Here is a 20,370-nt window from a genome sequence, read left to right on the forward strand (position 1 = left end):
CCGTTTGTTTTGTTTTAATTCCATTGAAAATGAATTTATCTGTACGCAGCATCTGGGAAAAGTCTGCAAAACGCACAGGCCCAGTTTTGTTTGTCTTAAATTTCGTTTCGTTTCGTTTTCCCCCTGCCCCAAGACAAATGATGGAATTTTCCCATTTAGCATTATTTCCGCCAAAGATACTTTTTGGTTTCTTTTGTGTTGTCTGTATATATTTCCTGTGTATATATTCATACTGTAATATTGTTTTTCTATACTTAAACTTTGTTCGTACCAACCTTAAACAAAGAATTAATAAAAGAGAGAAGAGAAATTAATTAAGGAATGAATTAATACATAAATACAGAGGATAATGGAAGGGCATGGATTGTTTTTGGGGTGTGTTCCACAATGAAAATCATACAAATTCTATACAAATATATTGCTTAATAATAGAGTTGAACGCAGACAATCCGAACGTAGAACGCAAAGAGATTTATCACAATTTTGGTCTCGTTGAATTACGCAAAAAATGTAAACCTAATAAATGGAACTCGGGGGGGCGCGGTTGGGGGGCTTGTAAATAAACAAATTCAAGTGGGCAAGAGTGCGGGGCGTGGGTTAGGGCTTATGCAATTGACACAAGACCGCTTATTCTTTTTTGTTCCATTTTTTGTTTGTCAAAAAACGTGAACATTGTCTCCTGTCACCTGTCTCTTTATCTTCCTTCCATGGCGAACGTTGGGTGTGTTGGGTCAGTTGTGGGCTGGTGGACAGGCTGTGTCCTTTCAACGAGTACAGATATACGTAGATACAAACACTATTACACTGCTGTAAGTGCATACGATTAGCTTAAGATCCTTATAAACGAGTAAGTTGTACTAGGGTAAGAGTATAAGTGGGATTTAGCAATAGGTATTTGAGGGGGAGGGTTTGGCTGGGGATGTATTAGCAGTAATAATGCCCTTGCAAAGGTGCAAAGGATCATTCATTCTCCATTTGTACATGTGTAGATGTGGCTGTGTGTCTGTGACTGTGTGTTTTCAATTATTATTTTGTATATAAAATGTGAATCGTGATTTATCTACGGCTAACAACTACTCGATCGAATTTAATTTAATTATGTGGATTTTCGTTATGCAATCAACTCATTATTTTTATACATTTCTCTTGCACTATTCCTATGGCAGCTATTTGTCAATGGTCAATCGAATGGGTCCTCGTAGTCACAAGCAACAAACAAGTGCAATACATCGGGCATTTCTTTTCTTTTCGTTTCTTCTTTGGTATCAAATAAGTTACATATTTTGTTATCTAAAGCCTACTTTCTGTTGGATCACTGCGCAGCATTGCAACCCATGTGACACGTCAATTGTTTCGTTTGCATTGTTTAGTTCACCAATTCGTATAAAAAATGTTTGCTTCTTTTTTGTTTGTAGCAGTGCAAAAACATTCAGATATAAAAAAGCTTCAATCTATCTAAGGCCTCTGTAGGGAGCTGTCTCTCATGAGGATATGTTCTTATAATGCTGTGACATCGGAACATCTTTCATCTAATACTCGGACATAGGGGGTTACAGATTTACAGATTCATAGATTTACCTTTGCAAGGGCATACAAAATAATTGAGATTTGGCAATCTGCTGCCACCACGAACTCAATTTTGTTCGACTAAACTTACAAAATACATTATAAAAGGGAACATAAACCCAATAAAAACAATTTTAAAAGTGTTGTGGCTGCAAAGACAAAAACTTAAAAACCAAACCCTGGATAAGGTACTCAAAGAATAAATGAAAAAGTGACCTTATTACATAATTCCATGTACATATGTACCGTACATAGGTTATGATCCACGTGTGGCAGAAAATTGCTGACCTGGCCTGACCCTCGGTCTCGGAGGGTGGTCCGCTCCAGTACCACGACCATCAGTCCTTCTTTTTGGTGCCACCGGACCTTGCCTGCAGGCAGAGAAACGCATGGACTTGGCGATCGGGACCGAGCCGTTTATATATGTATGTACATATATCTCACTTAAGCAATTAAGCCGCTCAACATTCTCTCCTTCTCTCAGGTAATTAAAATTGTTCGATGCCGACATTCTAAAAGCCACTTAAGGGAAGAAAAATAAATCACAAAAATCTAGAAAAGAAAATTTAATGAAAAATTATGGATAGAAGAAAAAAATAGAAAAGAAAATTGTTTAATAATATTAAATATTCCTAGACATTAACTTAGAAAAAAAAAAAAAAAAAAAAGATGAAAAAAATGAAATGTATGCCTAGTTAATAGTAGATTCTAAAAGGTGCATCATCGGTCTCATTGTGTCCATGGAAGGGTATTGGTAAAATACCTCTTCATAACGCTTCTTGTTCTTTTGCATATTTCTACATTTCTTTAACAGTTTTTATTGCGAACGTGAAATTGGGCCCAACGACACCAGCAGCTGTTTAAAAGTCTGTAAGTAGACACACATACATACATATATACACATACACTCCGGTTCAGGAGAATAGCATCTAACACAGTGAGACATGCACGTTTAACCATATTTAAAATGAATTATTATTAACTACAATCACTACAATTATGTCATTTAACTCATTTAATTAATTATTTCTTACATAAATATTTTGATTTTATTATACTAATCACAATTTGATCATTATCTTGAATTCCTATGTCTTAAATTAGTCCCACCTATATACACATGCAGTAAAAATAGTTTTAAGGGTTAGGGTAGAAATAAGGGGGGTTACAAACAATATGAAGTCATACAAGTCAAAGTAAAATTATAACGATTTAACATGAATTTCTAATCTGATTTTTGGGAGGGGTTCCTAAGGCACATAGCGCAGCAGCGGCAGGTTTTGGGTAGAAACATAATGGCATTTTCTTATGTTATTCTACATGGAGGGTGGGTCAAGAGGGAAGAGCACAAACACCTTGCTCTTCACAGTAGGTAATGGACCTTAAGTTCCGTCCGGGTTTGTAACTCCGATCCCAGTTCCCGTAAATCTGTCTACGATTTTGTTAGGTGACGGAGTTCGTTTACGCAGCACAACACCCACCCCATTAACCCTGAGCCTAGCCGGCCAACCTTTAGTAGACAGAGAGTGCTGACGAGACGACACTTCCCGTGTCCGTTACAATTTGAGGGCTACAATATAACGATAGGGGTGTAGCAGGGGGTGTGTAAAAGCATAGCTTGAGATTAACTCTGGTTGATGGTGCAGGTAGGCAGGAGGGGCAGCGGGGCAGGGCATTAAAAGTAGTACAATTCCGCTATGGATAAGGGGCCTAACAAGTAAGTGTACATAATAGATAGGTAAGGTAAGGTAAGTTAAGTATTCATCTTATAAGTATGGTCGGATGAATCTTTGCTCCTACTCCCTCTCTCTTTTGCTTTGTCCGACATTCTTATTGCCAGCTGCTGCTGTCAGAATGCGTTGAATGTTGATCAAGGATCATGGGCTAACTTTGTCGTAGTTTCGTGGTTTCGCTGCCAACCGCTACTGCCGCTTTACGTGCTACGTCCGATTTGCAACCAGGCGAGCAACAACTGCAGGGCCGGCTGTAGCAGCACTAGTTTTCAGATATCTGTATTGATATTAATGCTGGTCAGAAACTCGCCTTGCGAATCGGCCACAGCGCGTATGATCTCCAGCAACAGTTCGCGCGACAAACCCGATATCTTAGGCAGTCTTGCCACCTTGGCAAAATCTTTCACAATCAATTTCAACGCATACTCCTTGATGTCATAGATCTTCGTTATATCCGACGCTTCCAGCGTCTGCAGCACATTCTCGTACGTAATATTATGCTCCAGCGAGTACTTGCAGAAGGCGTGCAGACGATTGTTGGACAGGCCATAGAAGCACGGTGCCTGGAACAGATACAGCGCATCCTGTGGCGGCATCTTTGTCTCTCCGTAGTAGATGTAGCGGAGCAGTGAATGGAACGCCTCCAATGAGGGTGAAATTTCACCAATTTGTATCTGCAACAAGAGCGACAATCGGGAGATCAGTTCAGGTCCAATTTGTGCGGGGACGGTACTCACATTGACGGTGTTATCCGGCGGCATGAACGAACGGAACATGCCCTGGAAATAGGTACAGCGTGACGACAACACAGACTTGTGCGCCGGTATCACATGGTCCTCCAATATAAGGCTAATGTCGCAGAAATCATTGCCGGTCGTCTTCAGGAACGTGCACAGATCCAGCTCCAATGTGGTGCCTATCGATATTGGCATTCAAAATAATAACTTAAGCAGATCTTCACCTCTGATCCGTACCTGTGCTCGCTTCGAAACTGGTGTCCATTACCAGCTTGCTGGGATGCAGACGCTTGCGTATGATCTCCACGAGCAGGGGCTTGTCCAGGTCACTGAACTCACTGGACATGACCACCTCGGTGAAGTTCTCCTCCTTGATGATGAACTGCATGCAGTGATCCTTGATTATTTTGATGCTATCAGAAGAGAGAGATGGGAAGATTTAGAAGGTTTTCCGTTTAACTGATCGGTTTTCACACTCACTTGCTCTTATCCGCATTGTAGAGGGCCTCCAGGACATTGATTTTGTTGATCTTATAGTCCAGATATTGTATGCAGCCGTGGGCCAGCCGCGGCATGGTAAAGAGCCCAGCCAACTGGTAGATGTCGGTGATTAGAATGATTATGTTCTTGTTGTACGGATCCTTGAGGTCGATGCGATCCGTGTAGATGTAGTTGAGAATAATGTCAAAGGCCTCCGGCGAGGCGTGCACCAGGCGCACCTCCAGCATGGGTGCCCGGTCACCGCCAACGCCCGTGTTCAGCGCCTGCGCATCCACCTGGCCAACGCCGTAAACCTTCTCCATCTGCTGCTGGCGTGCCTCGCGCGCCGCCAATATCTTGTTGCGCAAGTACTTGGAGCGTGCCGCCACAAAGGCAATGTGCGCCAGAATGCGCACCTCCTCCACACCCACCACGAACTGAATGTCGCAGAATTGCTTCTCCTGAAAGAACTTGCCAAAGTCGTCGCGCAGCGTGCACTTTGGGTAGCTGGAGAACTGGAAGCGGTAGGTGTCGCCGCGCCGCACGCTATTGTCCACGGTCCCGCCGAAGATGTACATGGCATCGCCGATGACGGCCGAGGCGTGAAACACCCGGCCCGAGGGCACATCCGAGTTCTGTTCCGGCAGCACAGCGGACCAGATCTGCAGGTCCAGGTCGTAGCAATGCAGATCGTTGGGCAGCGTCGAGTCTGCGGAGCCGCCGAACACGTACAGGAACCGATCGTGGTGCACCATGGTGTGGCCGTAGCGGCGAGAGGGCGGCGCCGAGGTGGCGCCACGCAGCACCGGCTCATTCGAGATGCGACGCCAGGTGCGCGTCTTAAAGTGGAATTCAAACAGCGAATTGGTGATCTGCAGCCCGCTCTGCCCCGAGAACACATACATGGCATCCCGGGCCACGGCCACGGGAAAGTTACAGCAGGTGGGCGGCCTGTCGCCTTGCTGCTCGACCTCCTCCCACTGATGGTGGTCGTCGGTCAGGTTGAGCGTCCACATATCATTCAGTCGGGCATTGCCGTCGTAGCCCGCATAGATCCACATCTTGTTGTCGTAGACGGCCGCCCCGTGGGCAGAGCGCGGCACTGGCTGCCGGCCCGAGAACTTCCACTCCACCCACATGGCGCTCTTGAACTTGTACTCGAACAGATCGTTCTTGTTGGTCAGATTCGAGTTGGAGTGTATGTCGCCCGTGTAGCCGCCAAATATGAACATCGAGGCGCCGGCCACCACCGCCGAGTGATGGTAGCGCGGCGCTGGCGGCGTGCCAGTGGCGCACGCCCTGCCCCACGACTTGTCCTTCACGCCAAAGCGTATGAGGTCGTTCAGCATGTTCTTGCCATTGTCGCCGCCAAACACGAACATGGCATCCTTGTAGGCCACCACCGTGTGCTTGCTCCGCCTGTTTTTGGGAAGGAGAAAGGGACTATCGATTGGAGGACACATCTCTGATGCAACTACTCACTTGGCGCCCACAAACTCGGCACACTCGAGCATCCGGGTCCATTGGTGTGTGGCCGTGTACGAGGTGAAGTCCACGTTGAGCGCGTTGCAGCTGTAGCTGCCCGGTGAGGCGGCTGTGCCGCTGCCACTGCTGCCGTTGCTGGCATTGCTGGCCGCATCGTAAGCCGGGCTGCTGCTGCTGCAGTGGCTCGACTGGACGGCGCGCGTGCTGCGCAGCGAGCTGGAGGTGGACATTCTCAGGTTGTTGCGAATGTGCTGGGCGTCCAGACAACCGGCGGTGGAGGCGCTCTTCCTGGCCTTGTGCCGCTTGCTCGACTTTGAGCGCGAAAAGAACGACTCGGAGTGGGGTGCCGCCTGCGGCGGTGTCTGCTGATGTTGTTGTTGTTGTTGTTGTTGTTGTTGTTGCTGTTGTTGTTGTTGCTGCTGCGAGCTGCTGGCCACACAGGCCGGACAGTAGATGTTGACTCCGGCGGGTGTGCTGCCTCCACTACCGCTAGCACTGCCACTGCCGCTGCCACTGCCACTACCACTGCCGGTGACCAAGCCACAAACGGCGCTCAGGCCGCTGGATATCGAATTGGAGCCGATGCCACAACTGGCACGGACGCTTCCAACCGTATTGGCACTTCCACTAGCGCCCGCGCTTCCACTTCCACTTCCGCTCGCAGTGGCACTCCCACTCCTACCTGTCCCGCTCCCCACTGCAGCTCCTGCTCCTGCGACTCCTCCTCCTCCTCCTGCGCCACCACCACCACCGCCGCCACTGGCAGCCGCACCTGCTCCTGCCCCGGCCACGCCAACGCCTCCGCTGATGGATTTTAGCATCAAAGCATTACAGGCGTAGAATCGACTTCGCTCGCTTATTTTGAGGTTTTTCTATTTTCCACAGTCTGCAATATCGAAAATTTCTGTCTTGGACGCCCCTCTCTTTCGCACATTCATTCACTGGGTCCCACTACAGTGTAACCGCACACTTATCTACCGAATATACTGACTGACGCTCGAAAATATACCGCAATATACCAACTATTTGAGGAAATATACCGATATAACAAAAATCATTCTATTTCTAGTGTTCTTTCGGCAAACAACTCTTTTTTGAGTTCAAAATTTTCAGTAACTTTTTTATAATATTCAACACAAAACTGAAGTACCTGGTCAATGCGGACTCATCTCTGTGACCAACCAATTTCGCAGTAGCGATTAAATATAAAAAAAAAAAAAAAAAAATCATGAATGAAGTGAACGAACTAGAACTGGTGAACCAATTTGAGTATAACAATTTGAAATCGAGAACTTTTTCATTGATAAACTGATGAACTTTTCTAGATTCAGATTTCATAATACGCGCAAAGCAAATACGTATGTATGTACATATGTAGTTTCGAAACGAAATCAGTTCAATGCCGCGCTGGAACCAGAGGAATTCGATGCCTTGTGAACTAGTGATGCCTGCCGCCGCCTCCAAAAGATAAACAAACACAAGCGCCGCCTGCGCATTTTATTATTTGTTTATATCAGAGTATATTTATTTATTGCCAACACCATGGCCAGCGGTTCCCGGATTACCACGCTGCCGCAGTCGAAGGAGGCGCTACTCAAGTCATACAACGCACGCCTCAAGGAGGATGTGCGCAGTATGCTGGAGAACTTTGAGGGTGAGACATTCATTCGAAAGAGTGTTTACGGGTGTTTATTTAACGTCTCGCTACGCTCTCTTTCAGAAACACTCAAGCTGGCGCGCAGAGAGAGCCACAGCCAAATATCGCGTACGACACAATGCGAGCAGGATGCCCTCGAAATGCAAATACGAGCCTCCAATATGGGTAGGCAGAGAAGATAAAGCAACGATCTTCACCCCTAATCCCTTGCTATCTCTCTGCCCCCTTCTGCAGTGCGTGCGGGTGAGTCGCTGATGAAGCTGGTGGCCGATCTCAAGCAGTATCTCATACTGAACGACTTCCATTCGGTCAACGAGGCCATTACGAACAACTCGCAGCTGTTTCGTGCCACCCAAATCGAGTGCGACAGGAAGCTGATGAAGCTGCGCGACGAAATGGCGATGGATCTGTACGATCTCGAGGAGGAGTACTACACGAGCATATTCAAGTAGATCGCCGCTGTACCATAAGCCATTTAATATCATTTATTTATTTAATACAACAGTTAACCAAAGCTAAAGCTGCTTCAGACAGCCTCTGACTCTGTCTCTGCGTCGGTTTCTGTCTCAGCTTCTGCTTCGGATGTCTCCGAGGAGTCGCTGTCGTTGAGCGCTTCGTTGGTGCTGTCCACAAGGTCGCCGGTGTAGTAAAGCACAGCCTTGGGCACGATCTGGGTGCGCAGCAGGAAGCCCACCTCAAAGTCATTGGCCAGCAGCATTTTGGTCTTCTCGTCGGCCAGCGACAACTCCAGTGGCTGTAACGGTGAGAAGAAATTAAAGAAGGATTCGCGTGGCAGTGCATTCGCCTGCAGCGTGAGCGCCAATGGATGTGGCAGCCCTCGCAGCTCCGGGTCGGCCTGGTGCTGCAGAAAGTACTTTTTGGTGAAACAGGAACTGGATGGTGTAGGCAGCCGGCTCGTAGCTTATGCGCAGGTCCACCAGGCACTCGAGCAGCGGCTCATCGTGGCTCTCCACCAAGTCCGACAGCAACGAAACATTCCGGCAGATGCTCAGCCAGAAGCGGGGCACAACCACCGCATTGTACGGCATCTGGGGCATGAACACGACCAGCTGCTGGAACTCCTTGCTGGCCTTGAGCTCCTGGACCAGCTCGTCAGCCTCCTCGCTCCAGCTGGGCTCCATCGGCGGCGGCTCCACAGACCCCTCAACGATTAAGCGCCGCGAATCGAACAGCTCGACGCACTGCAGACAGTAGCGCTTCTCCAGCTCGTACACTTCCCGATAGAACTGCTCCGAGATCTTCAACTGCTGCATCTGATTGTGCTTCAGGGCCATAATACAATTGCGCACTGGCTCCGGCAGTTCGTCCATCATGTGCTGCAGGCAGGCCTTTCTGCTGCGCGCTGACATCTCCGCCGGACGCAGCACCGCGTCGAATAAACCCACAAACTCTTCCAGTGATTCGCTGCTCTTGCCCGGCCACAGCATCGTGTCGGATGAGCTGCCATCCTCGAGCGTGTCGCTGCAAATGCCCGTCTCCATGCTACTTAGAATTTGGAATACAACAAATTTCGAGCTATAATTTATTTATGACTGACATTGAGTATTGAGAATATTTTGTCATCAGGCTGACCATTTTTAGTGGCTTTAGATGACTATTTCCCAGACATAACCTCAGCGATGGGTAAGCTTTAAGTACAAATTATTCTCGCTTATATTTGCCTCAATTTTCCACCAAAGCCAAAATGATTTTCAATCTTCAATCTCTGGAAAGCGAAGTCCATGCAAAGTCCATTCCTACTTTTAGCTGATAAAAATCCAAATTCAAAATGTTTCTATATTGATATCAATATTTACAGAAAATATTTGTGTACGCATTGCAAAATTCCAAGGAAATTTGTCCACGATATCTGCACTTCAAGTGGCTGCTCAGACATCTTTATGTACAATCTGCGATATTTTGGTTGTCGTTCAGGCAACAATTTCCCCAAGCTATTCTCGTATCTAGAGGCCATAAACCACAATTGCGGCAGGTCGGAATCGGAGCAGAGAAATCTCTAGGCATCAGCATAATTGGGTGGGTCTTTCTGGTAACCGGGAAACGCCCCTCGCCACTATCGTGTCTGCTGGCCGCTGGCCACTTGACTCGATCCTATCTGGCATGGACGTGAAACACTTGTGACCAACTGAAGGAATAAGCATTTTATAGCGTCGCCGACGATAAGCCCCCCCCCAGACCCGTTAAAGTCTGCGGCTAGCCGTGAAAACTGAGCCGCTTTTGGTCACTTTATTTATTGATAGAAAATCCACATACTTTGGTAATCTTATCCGTCGACTGTTTATGAGAGCCCAGGGCCAAACCCAAACCCATCCATGATTTGATTCCGCTGACTCTCGCTCGATGGCCAAATGCTAATTTTATTTATAATTATTTGTTTGCCTCAAGTGTTCCTTCGCCGTTGCTGTTGCTCCTTCACCATGGGGGGTCCAAGTGGTCACGGATTTGGACCCAGATTCTGGCTATATTTTAGATTTACAATCGCTCTTATCATGCTGAGAGTTCGTTAGATAATACCTTATACATACATCGACTGTAGCTGCACCTGATGGCCTTCGCTTGGCTACTGATTTCTGGTTTTGAATGGAATTTGTGTGCAAAAGATTGAAGATTAAAGCGTAAACCGATAATCATTTATTTTTAATTCAGAATTATTCCATATCTGATGTATAACACCACTCCAAGCTTTGGTAGATAATGGTAAAATAGGAATTAAACACAAGTGCTGCCAAGCGTCAGCCTTTTACGCACAAATCACAGATTGAAATCAACAGAGGGGCGCTGCTGCATGTCGCGTTTAACGTAGAAAATGGAAATGGTGAAGGTAAACGATAAATCTTACTTCCAATAATTTTATTTATGTTTTAGCCTTTGAATTATTTTGAATAGAAAGTTAACTAATGGCACCAATAAACCGAATAATCGCAGACAGATTCAGATTTACGAGCGAGTCATTAATTTGGAATTGGCAGATTGCTGTTCACATTCCCATTCCCGTTCCCGTCCCACAAAGCTCCAACGGGTGCGATAAGCCCGATAAGGTGCTGCAGGATGGCGCAGGGAGGGGCCTTATCGAGAATCGAAGATAGCTTGGCCTCCGCCCGGGCATTTGTTCAGGTAATCTACGGCTGCGTTTCACAGTCACGTAAAGGCAGCCAAGGCAGCGACACGCGAAACCACTTATCGATCGACAATGCTACTATTGACGGGCATCTGCCTGGCCCTGGGTATAGCGGTGGCCCTGCTCGGGCTGGCCACTAAACTGCTGGGTCTGAAGCCGCCACTTGTCTTCGGCAAGTACCCACTGAAGGGGCTGTTCTATCGCCTCAAGTATGGCATTGCATTGCTGGTGGTGCGACGGCTGCGGTATCGCCTCTACCGCCGGAATGAGGAGGTGCTGGGCTCCGAGGAGCATCTGGCCAAGGTGGACAGGCCGCAGCAGCTGAGCAATGACCCCAAGAGTTACGATGTGGTCAGCTTCATGGCCGCCAATGCCGAGGGCCAGAAGCTGATGGTCACCCTCGAGCGACGACGTCGGGGAGTGATCAAGGCTGCCCTCTATTTGTGGCTACCGTCCGAGGGGCTGTTCAGCTCCCCCCGGCTGCCGGACATGGCGCACTTCACCACGGATGGCAGCGAGGAGAGCAGCGAGTTCCGTGGCGAAGGATTCCACATCTATCCGGAGGAGTCCATGCGGGTCTGGCGCATCAAGTACGACGGTTTGCTCACGAAAGAGGAGCAGCAGGTGCCGGTGCAGCTAGATCTGAGGTTCGAGAGCCCCAGCGCGACTCATTTTGACTACAGCCGCGACCTGAGCTCCAACCTGATAGCCGACTCAATAGCCAGGGAGGCGTGGAACGAGCGCTTCTACGGCATGCTCCGTTCCGTGACCCACATCATGGAGAAGCGCACCCACTACGAGCAGAACGGAGAGCTCTCCGGATCGCTGCAGCTGGATGGAAATAAGTTGAAGCTTCAGATGAGAGGATTCCGGGACCACAGCTTCGGCACTGAGCGCTGCCTGAGCTCCATCAACCGATATGTTTACTTTGCCCTCTTCCTGGACGATGGCAGCAGCATGGTCGTGGGTAATCTCAGCCAGCCCTCGTTTTTCCTCTCCTCGCTGAAGGTGGGCTACGTGTGCAGCCCAGCGGGCGTCTACCAGCCCATCAAGAGCAGCAACTTTGAGCTGTACTCGTACGGGGAGAAGGGGACACCGCCCCAGCATCAGAACTTCATTGTCTGCACTGAGGAGCGGGAGTATCTCGTCCAGATTCGCGTCGAGGACTCCGCTCTGCGCTATGTGGGCGGCGACTGGGAGTCCAAGGTCTTCAATCAGTTTGTCTCCTGCACTGTCAATGGCATTGCCGGCCAGGGACACGCCGAGTTCCTCTATCGCCACCAGGGCGGCCGGCCCGAGGCGGTCTCCAGTCGGGATCCACCCTGGTACCAGCGCATCAAGCACTTTGAGCGTTGCCTCAGCAACTTGGACCCATCCGCCGACAAGGGGGAGTTCGTCTTCTAAAAATAATATTTATCCGTGTGATATGTGTTTGATTTTTTTTTGGTTTTAACTTTAAGATTCAGTGTATGGGTAGGGTAAAGTAAAATACAATTTAATTTAAATGGGAAAACGTTTTTTAAATATGGGAAATTTCAAAGTCTAGGAACCGCATTTCAAAAATCCTGAAAGCTCTTTGCGGGTAACTCCATTTCTCATTTCACAGCACTGAATGCTGCCGCTGATGGTGACTTGGCAGCACTGGAGCGAAGAGGCAGCACAGGAGATGCGCATGTCCGAAAAAACAAAAAAACGTAAATCAATAAAAACATAAAATTGAGTGCGCAAGGAGCATGCAGCAGCAGCAGGAACAGGAACCAGACCGAGGCGCAACAACAATAATCCCACGTGAAGACAGAGAGCAGCAGAATCAAAAGCTGCATCAGGAATATCATAATTAGCAGACAAATAACGGGAAGAAAGCAGAGGAATTGGCGAAGAACTAACACTTTCCTGGTCGACAGTCAACAGCAAAAGCAGCGGAAAGTGAAGGAAGAGCAGGAAGAGGAGCAACAAAAACGGAACACACAAAAACACACAGACGCACACACACACACACACTAGACACGCAAACGTACACACGAGAGCAGAGCAGAAGAAAAAGAAGAAGCAGCAGCTGAAGCAGAGGGATTAACCGTTCACTGGACATCAGCAGCGACAGAAGCAGAGAAACGCATCCAACATTGTTGTAGTTTAGTGCATCGGAAAGACAGGGCAGAAGCAGCGACAGAGTAAAGACCGTGAAAGAGTCAAGTAAGAGAGTGAGAGAGAGAGAAAGAGCGCGTAATTGCAATCAGAGATCACGATGTATAAAACAATACGTCACGGCGAGAACAGCCTGCAATACACGATTCTACCGCAAAACGATGACTTCCGCATCGAGGGTAAACTGTCGGCTGCCTCCTCGTCCTCCTCGTCGTCATCCGCCGCCTCGTCCAAGCGCAGCTCGGCGGCGGGACAGCGACGACGACGTTCTTTCTTCGCCTACCTGGGCCTGATCTTTGTCTGCACCGTCATCATTGGCGCTGTGCTCATCCCCTTCCTGGTCTCCGCCGAGTGTCTGCCCAATCCCACAGAATGGTTCCTCAAAACCAAGGCGGCCCTCACCCATAGCCGAGCACCCACTGGATCTGGAGTTGGAATTGTAGCTGGAGCTAGAACTGGATCTGGAGATGCCATACCGGGCACACTGCCCACCGGGTCGCCACTGCTGCAGCTGGGTCAGAGCGTGGGCAAAACAGTGCAGATTGTGAACAGGAATGGAATCGAGCAATTTGTGCTGAAGGTCAACAAAACGTCCGCCACAGCTCCCACCACAGGATCAGAGGAGCTGCAGCAGGTGCTGCCCCTCAGCAGCAGCACAACCACAACAACAAGCAGCAGCACCACCACCACCACTACAAAGGCACCCACGACCAGCAGCAGCACCAGTACCACAGCTGCAACGACAACCACGACCAGGGAGCAGCCGCCGCCGCCGCCCGTTCCGGTCAGCACTACCGGATATGTTGCAGTAGTCCCACCGCAAGCCCAGCAGCGTCACCTACCGGCCACCACGATCACCACGCGAATCATACAGGTGCCGTTATTAAAGTCGGCCGCCAAGAAGCCCATTATGCCCCCCGTCTTGGCCAAGACGCAGGGCGCTGTAGAGCAGCAGCAGCAGCAGGGAGCGAAAATGGAGAAGGGCCAGAACAAGAGCAACAGCGACTGGATAAAGACGCACTGGGCCTACATAGATCCCTCGACCTACTTCCAGTGGACCGTACGTATAGCATTTCCTTTGTCCTAGTTTCATGTGATGTTTCATCGTCAAATCCTAACATTAACAGGGCTACAAGGCCGAGGATAGCGTGCTGCTGCCCGCCCTCTTGGGATTCGCACTCATTGGCATGATTTTGATCATCACGGTCTGCCTGGTGGCACGCAACAAGCGCACCATCGTGTCCTCGGTGCGCAAGCGGAATCGTAATGTGAGTAGAAAATTGCATTTAATTACCCTTTGGGACGGGTCGGGTCGGGCCGCTTGGGGGTCGCGCTTGTGTAACACCAGTGGTGCACCAGCATAGGCCACAACCACAAAAATCGTGCATTTTAATGCGCGTAAAAAGTGGAACGGAGTGACTATTGCGTGGCGGAACACAACAAAACTTTAAGGAATGTCCATCAAAGGGTAGAGATCCGTTCAAACTGATATCCTACTTGGTGGCTACCACCAGCTAAGACATCGATTGTGTCGACAGCCAGGCTGCCATCCAAAGCCGCCTCCCTACACCATAACTGGAAGCTTCGTGTGGTCCCCACACAGGCAGGACAGAACAGAGCTCCTTTGTAGCTCCTTTAAAACTTCTGGGTGGGCGTCAGATCTTCCTTGTGTACATAGGTTACGGGGTATCACAATTGGCAAACTCCAGATGACCTCGACCTTTGTCGGAGCAGAGCCTGAATAAACATAAACTAAACATGCGCGGGCAGCAGGCCACTAGCCTCCAGCCCTGGAAAGTGCGCAGCCCTGCTGCCACGGCAACCAGTTCCAAATTCAGGGCTTTAAAGTGTTTAAAAGTGTTTTTGTTATCGTGTAAAAATTGCAATTTATGTGAATAATACAATGATTGTGCAACGTTTGCCTGTGTGACTCAATTGTGATTAAATATAATAAAAAGACAAGAACTTGGTGCGAAGTTCAGTTCCGGAACTGAACTCAGTATGCAGCCCTCGGCAAACGCGAACTGGAAACTGGAGCATGGCAACAACAAACCAGTTTTCTCTGTGTTGGTGTACATCGTCGTCGTTCCACGTCACACACGGTCGCGCTCACACCAAGCATTAACTTGTGGCGCTTGGGAGAGCGAGAGAGCGCATGACTTTAGCCGGCTGTCGGCGCACCACGTGAGAGCGAGCGAGTGGGCAGGCATGTGAACAAGTGGTAGTGAGAGCAGCGCTGCTGCGCTGTTGTTGTTGGAGAGCAGGCACTGCGTGGCAATTTTGTATGTTGTTGTTGCTGCTGCTGCTGCTGTATAGCGCATTAACGTTTTTTGGCAGGGCTGCACAATCAGCGGAACCAGGGGAAGAATAATCCACCCAGCCCGATGGTGAAAAATCACATGCAAAGCAGTACAAGTACAGTGCAAATATTGCAGGAATTGGAAAAAAAGTGTGCTGCAAATTAGAAAAATGTTTGAACAGCTGAATCGCGTGTGTGCTTCCAGCCCTGGATTTGGTGAAACGTAGCAGCGTACACACACACCCACATACAGCGGGCTGGCAGCATCGACGTTGACGTTGCCGTTTGCTGTTTGCTGTTTGCCGTTGTTGCCGTTGCCGTCCGACAGTCAGTCAGTCACACAGGTGAGAAGCAAAAGTAAAAGGCAGCAGCGCGGCTGGAGCAGAGGAGCAAGCAGCGACAGCGACAGCGACTGCTACGTGTGTTGGTCAGTACCAGAAGTGAGCCTAGCCCGAGTCGAGTCGGAGCTGCAGCAGAAGCGGACACCCCAGCAGCAGCAGCAGCAGCAGTGGCCAGAGCGGAGATAGCCCCCAACGCCTACGTCAGCAAAACGCGAGAAAACACGAGAATCCTGTAAGCATTTCAAACCCAAACTTTTGCCTGCGTGTCTGTGCCTGTGCCTTTGTGTGGGTGCGTGTGCTCCACATCTCCCCTCTCACTCGCTCAAGTGTATGCGTGTGTGTGTGTTGAATGATAGTGTTGCATGTGTGGCTCTGGGAGCCAGCCCCCGTATTGGTGTGCGAGTGCGAGCCGAGTGCCAACAAGGCAAATTGTGACTTTGCTGCGGAGGGGATAGAGAGATAGAGAAAGAGAGAGAGCGCGCGCGGCACACACACACATACTGGTAGGAGCACACGACATGGCCAGAACCCAGTTTCCAGCTAACAGCTCCCAGTGAGAATCTCTCATCGCTAACGTGTACAACCCATTGCAGTGACAACCCCCCAAAACTCCCGAATCCAAACTCCACCAGAAAGATGGCCATTAAACCTGGTCTGGGAAGAAAGCCCAGCAACAAGAACCCGCCAATCCTGAGCCACGAGTTCGTGATACAGAACCATGCGGACATCATCTCCTGCGTGGCAATGGTCTTCGTGGTGGGCCTGATGAACGAATCGACTGCCTCCTTCGCCAGCGCCTTCATCTCGCTGCATCACAACGTCAGCGGGGAGGACCCCAGCAGGGAGCAGCCTTATGGCAAGGCCTACACCTATGTGGCCGGCATCAAGGACTACTGCTCGATCTTCTTCTACACCCTGACCTGCATCATAATGCATGCGATCATCCAGGAGTTCGTTCTGGACAAGATCAGCAAGAAGCTGCATCTCTCCAAGTTCAAGCTGGCCCGCTTTAACGAATCCGGCCAGCTGGTGGCCTTCTACCTGCTCTCGTTCGTGTGGGGCGCACATGTCGTTCTGCGCGAAGGATACCTGGGCCAGGTGGCCCAGTTGTGGGAGGGCTTCCCCAGCCATCCAATGAGCTTCCTGCACAAGTTCTACTTCATTATCCAGCTGGCGTACTACCTGCACATGCTGCCGGAGCTATACTTCCAGAAGATCCGCACAAGGGAGGAGCAGCAGCCGAAGATTGTACATTCCATCAGCGGCTTCAGCCTCATCGTGATCGCCTACACCCTGAGCTTCCAGCGGCTGGCCCTCGTCCTGCTCACGCTGCACTACTTCAGCGAGCTGCTCTCACATGTCTTCCAGCTGATCGGCGTTTTCGATCGTGAGGAGCGCCTCGCCCGCCTGCGCGTGGTGAACAGCGCCTGCTTCTTCCTGGTGCGCTTCGCCACCTCGGTGATTGGTGTGCTCACCCTCTACTACGGCATCGGGGGCCTGCGCTCCCTGCTGGCCCTCGGCGGTCTGATCGCCCTGCAGGGCTACCTCGTGTTCTCCTTCATCACTGAACAGCTGCGTGCGAAGCGTGAGGCCAAGCGCGAGGCGAAGCGAGAGGCCAAGCTGCTGGCGGCACAGTCCTCCAAGAAGGCCGTCAAGTCACCCAAGGACAAGGTGAAGCGCAAGAAGGAGAGCGACCTGCCCGAGGCGGACCAGCCGACGCCCAGTCCCGTCAAGCAGAAGCTCAAGTGAGAGGGTGACCGGCGGCCAAGCCATCGACGACTCTCAACGCCGAGCAACAAAATCTTCCGCACACTTCCAATCAAATCCGAAAATCAATCTTAACCAATCCAATCCAAACCAGAGAAGTTATAGATAGTGAGAGTGAAAGCGAGAGAGCACCACCACTGACAGACCCCAATGTAAATGTAAATGTAAATGTAAATCTCGGCCAAGGCCACGGCCCCAGGCTCCAGGTTATAGCTCCATCTTCAGATGCAATCGTGCAACCTGCAATCTGCTGCCACCAACTACTCTATGCTACCGAGGCACATTTCCGTTGCATTTACCACTTTCTCAGAACAGGAGACCGAACCAGAACTAGAGCCACTTTCCGACATGCGATGAAACTATATTTTTGAAACCTATTTTTTGTAGCCTAAATGTTTTGTTTTCATTTTAAGTTTTATATAATTTTTTTTTTATAATAAATTTTTTTTATTTTTATATAATATACACAAAAAAAAGAAGCCCTGCATGTGTGCGTGGTGTGTGTTTTTTGGTTCCCAACTCTCTTTGTTAAAAGTAATCGTTTGATTCCTACAAAATGATTTCAACAAAACACACAACAATTTCCAATCGTCCTATTTGCATGTAAAACTATTTTTTATAAAACAAAACAAACAAATCAAACATCAACAAAAAAACACTTAAAACAAATTAATTCTGAAGAATGTTGAAGTTAAAAGTAAGAACCAGAGCAGTAGACAAAGATTGTAAACGAAGCAGACATAAAAAAAAAAACAATTGCTAAATATATGTATAAATATATATATTTTATATAAGAGAAACTGAAGAATCCTCTGACTCATAATTGTGGGATTGGTTGGGGGATATGCATAATCATCTAAGAAGATCTGTAACTAAAAGCCTTCTCTCTCTCTTGTTCTCTTTTTGCAGGACATTGAGGAGCAGGGAGCCGAGGATAATGCCACGCTGCTTACCACCACCAATCTGTCGGACGATGACTAAGGAATCTCCGATCATCTTTTGTTTTTGCGCCAGTCTGCTTGTCCAACGATCCTTTGCTTGATCCTTTGATATGGATGCACACACGCACACAGAAATGGGACAAGTGCTTCGGGAGTATTCGGATTCTTACAATAAGCTCTCTCGCTGAACGCCCAAAGCCCCCCATACATCCCAAATGCCCCATTCCCAAGCAACTTTCACTGTTATGTTTCTCTCCCAGAAAAAAAAAAAAACCAAAAAAAAAGGCGAAGCTGAAGACTGTTTCTTGAAAACTCCAACACACACACAAAAATTAACTGAAAGGCTAATTTTTCCACACATTTCTTTCTCGAAAACTCGTTTTGAAACTCTTTCCAAAAATTATGCTTAGGTTGTGTCCATGTCTTACCGTGTGCATGAGAGAGTATGAGTGTGCATATGTATATGCGTGTGTGTGAAAGAGAAAGAGAGAGCTTATTTCCATAATCTATAAAGAAATATTTATACATTATACGCGCGGGGATGATGCTCGTTCGACGCTCGATTAGAATTCGATGCTCTAAACAATTGTGACTCAAATATTCCCATTATCAAATGAGCTCTTATCTCCCCCACTCAAATGGAGTGGCACGGTGCAGTGCGGTTCATAACTGTACACAAAATGGTACTAAATGGCAGTATTAGGTTTGGAGCTATAAATGGGAACCCATTAGGCATTCAAGTTATTCAAGTTCAGTCTCCAGTCCGATGATAGGAAATGCTTGAGTTTCTCCTTGTACCATCGATTCTATTCGAGTACATACGATTGGCATGACATGGAATAGAATCAGAATGCTAAATGTTAATAACAAGCGATATTCAAATTGAATTTAATATTTCATTCCCATTTAATGGACGCAAATGCTCTCATACAGTTCGTTCTGGCAGCGCACCGCACACCGTAGTTAAGATTTAAATATTAATTGATGGCAAACAAAAAAAAAACTATACAATATATCGTGATGTCCACCAGGCATCTAAAAATGCTGATGCTTAGAGGTGTCCGTCGTCTCCCCTTATAATTAGCTTATAATTCGTGTGTACTCTTGAAACCAAAGAATTCAAATCAAATGAAACGTCCAGAAATGATAAATACTTTCTTCTATTTTTTTTTTTTTTTGTGGTGTCGGTCTAGCCAAGAGGTGGTCCTGGACTGTACTTAATTTATAGCACAAATATTGAACTACGAACAGATGGAAAAAAAGCTTCTAAATGCATTTACCATTAGCTGAGAGCAGCCGAATCTCCAATGTCCTGAAACGAAGGGATGGATGATTCATGTTTTGGAGCACCGCTTAAAGCCGAGCACCCCAAACAAAAATAAAACCAACAAACAAACAACACTTGCTAAATCAAATGCAAAGGAAGAAGATCCAAGTATTAGTAGATGGGAGAAATCGGATCGGATCGGGAGAGTTGAACTATATGTGAATGTGTGTTAACTCTGTATGTGGGTCTATATATGTATGTATGTATAACTGTGAAGCATTGAAAAGTATTTCAGATGATCTGTATTTTTGTAAGCGTAATATTTAGAGCAAAAACAAATCCAATAACAAACAACAACAAAATGACAAAATCCAATGATGCAAACTATATAGCATAAGATTTTTTTTTTTTTTTCGGGGGGCGTGGCATTCGCACACACAATATTGATTTGCTCAACATATTTACATATATACAATATACATATACAGGAGACACACACCCCCACAAGACACCTCTATACAAAATATATGTATGTAACTGTGTAACGCAAAAGCATAAGGCTTGCATTTACGTAAGACGATGATATAGAAGAAGCAGGATATATCCTCCATATGTATATGTTATCACTTATTTTGCGAAGCTAAACAATTAAGTCCATATACATACATACACACATACTACTATACCTATATACAAAGTGCAGCAATCCAATCCAGATCCAACAAGAATACGCATTACTTACAATAAAGACAAACAAACACACACAAAAATGTTGCAAAGTGCATCAGAAATCGCCCGTCTACAAAGCGTGGC

At 47.9% G+C, this 20,370-nt stretch overlaps 6 protein-coding genes and 1 long non-coding RNA gene across 7 annotated transcripts; 5 read left to right on the forward strand and 2 right to left on the reverse strand.

Moving 5' to 3' along the window:
- The first annotated feature begins 1,695 nt into the window (after positions 1-1,695).
- Positions 1,696-1,946, forward strand: LOC117903354. Its single transcript, XR_004649494.1, has 2 exons — positions 1,696-1,754; positions 1,822-1,946. It is a non-coding gene; the product is annotated as an uncharacterized LOC117903354 (long non-coding RNA).
- A 1,178-nt stretch (positions 1,947-3,124) lies between these two features.
- On the reverse strand, positions 3,125-6,953 carry LOC117903343 (leucine-zipper-like transcriptional regulator 1 homolog). The gene is made up of 6 exons (XM_034815291.1): positions 6,418-6,953; positions 5,999-6,372; positions 4,517-5,935; positions 4,274-4,449; positions 4,037-4,215; positions 3,125-3,973 (listed from the first exon to the last, which is right to left on the reverse strand). Exons 1-6 carry the CDS (start codon positions 6,820-6,822, stop codon positions 3,569-3,571), a joined length of 2,958 nt encoding a protein of 985 aa, XP_034671182.1. The 5' UTR covers positions 6,823-6,953; the 3' UTR covers positions 3,125-3,568.
- Positions 6,954-7,543: 590 nt separating this feature from the next.
- On the forward strand, positions 7,544-8,178 carry LOC117903350 (mediator of RNA polymerase II transcription subunit 22). Its single transcript, XM_034815301.1, has 3 exons — positions 7,544-7,655; positions 7,722-7,823; positions 7,893-8,178. Exons 1-3 carry the CDS (start codon positions 7,544-7,546, stop codon positions 8,108-8,110), a joined length of 432 nt encoding a protein of 143 aa, XP_034671192.1. The 3' UTR covers positions 8,111-8,178.
- LOC117903352 (nucleosome assembly protein 1-like 3) lies at positions 8,170-9,161 on the reverse strand. Its single transcript, XM_034815303.1, is given in 2 exon segments — positions 8,170-8,536; positions 8,538-9,161. Coding segments are annotated over 2 exon segments (975 nt in total). The 5' UTR covers position 9,161; the 3' UTR covers positions 8,170-8,184.
- A 1,644-nt stretch (positions 9,162-10,805) lies between these two features.
- Positions 10,806-12,310, forward strand: LOC117903346. The gene has a single exon (XM_034815295.1). The coding sequence runs from the start codon at positions 10,870-10,872 to the stop codon at positions 12,199-12,201; it is 1,332 nt and encodes a 443-aa protein (XP_034671186.1). The 5' UTR covers positions 10,806-10,869; the 3' UTR covers positions 12,202-12,310.
- Positions 12,311-12,794: 484 nt separating this feature from the next.
- Positions 12,795-19,678, forward strand: LOC117903348 (mucin-5AC). The gene is made up of 3 exons (XM_034815298.1): positions 12,795-14,002; positions 14,070-14,210; positions 18,259-19,678. Exons 1-3 carry the CDS (start codon positions 13,043-13,045, stop codon positions 18,328-18,330), a joined length of 1,173 nt encoding a protein of 390 aa, XP_034671189.1. The 5' UTR covers positions 12,795-13,042; the 3' UTR covers positions 18,331-19,678.
- On the forward strand, positions 15,435-18,023 carry LOC117903349 (translocating chain-associated membrane protein 1). Its single transcript, XM_034815299.1, has 2 exons — positions 15,435-15,814; positions 16,176-18,023. Exon 2 carries the CDS (start codon positions 16,219-16,221, stop codon positions 17,329-17,331), a length of 1,113 nt encoding a protein of 370 aa, XP_034671190.1. The 5' UTR covers positions 15,435-15,814; positions 16,176-16,218; the 3' UTR covers positions 17,332-18,023.
- Positions 19,679-20,370: the final 692 nt, after the last annotated feature.

Source organism: Drosophila subobscura, chromosome A (assembly GCF_008121235.1).
Source record: "Drosophila subobscura isolate 14011-0131.10 chromosome A, UCBerk_Dsub_1.0, whole genome shotgun sequence".
Taxonomy (NCBI): domain Eukaryota; kingdom Metazoa; phylum Arthropoda; class Insecta; order Diptera; family Drosophilidae; genus Drosophila; species Drosophila subobscura.

Coding starts and splice junctions, on each gene's coding strand:
- LOC117903349 (XM_034815299.1), top strand. CDS start 16,219: ATGGCCATTAAACCTGGTCTGGGAAGAAAGCCCAGCAACAAGAACCCG.
- LOC117903350 (XM_034815301.1), top strand. CDS start 7,544: ATGGCCAGCGGTTCCCGGATTACCACGCTGCCGCAGTCGAAGGAGGCG. Junction 7,656..7,721: donor TATGCTGGAGAACTTTGAGG/GTGAGACATTCA, acceptor GCTCTCTTTCAG/AAACACTCAAGCTGGCGCGC. Junction 7,824..7,892: donor AATACGAGCCTCCAATATGG/GTAGGCAGAGAA, acceptor CCCCTTCTGCAG/TGCGTGCGGGTGAGTCGCTG.
- LOC117903346 (XM_034815295.1), top strand. CDS start 10,870: ATGCTACTATTGACGGGCATCTGCCTGGCCCTGGGTATAGCGGTGGCC.
- LOC117903348 (XM_034815298.1), top strand. CDS start 13,043: ATGTATAAAACAATACGTCACGGCGAGAACAGCCTGCAATACACGATT. Junction 14,003..14,069: donor CGACCTACTTCCAGTGGACC/GTACGTATAGCA, acceptor TAACATTAACAG/GGCTACAAGGCCGAGGATAG. Junction 14,211..18,258: donor TGCGCAAGCGGAATCGTAAT/GTGAGTAGAAAA, acceptor CTCTTTTTGCAG/GACATTGAGGAGCAGGGAGC.
- LOC117903343 (XM_034815291.1), bottom strand. CDS start 6,822: ATGCTAAAATCCATCAGCGGAGGCGTTGGCGTGGCCGGGGCAGGAGCA. Junction 5,936..5,998: donor GCCGAGTTTGTGGGCGCCAA/GTGAGTAGTTGC, acceptor TCCCAAAAACAG/GCGGAGCAAGCACACGGTGG. Junction 4,216..4,273: donor CAGTTTCGAAGCGAGCACAG/GTACGGATCAGA, acceptor CAATATCGATAG/GCACCACATTGGAGCTGGAT.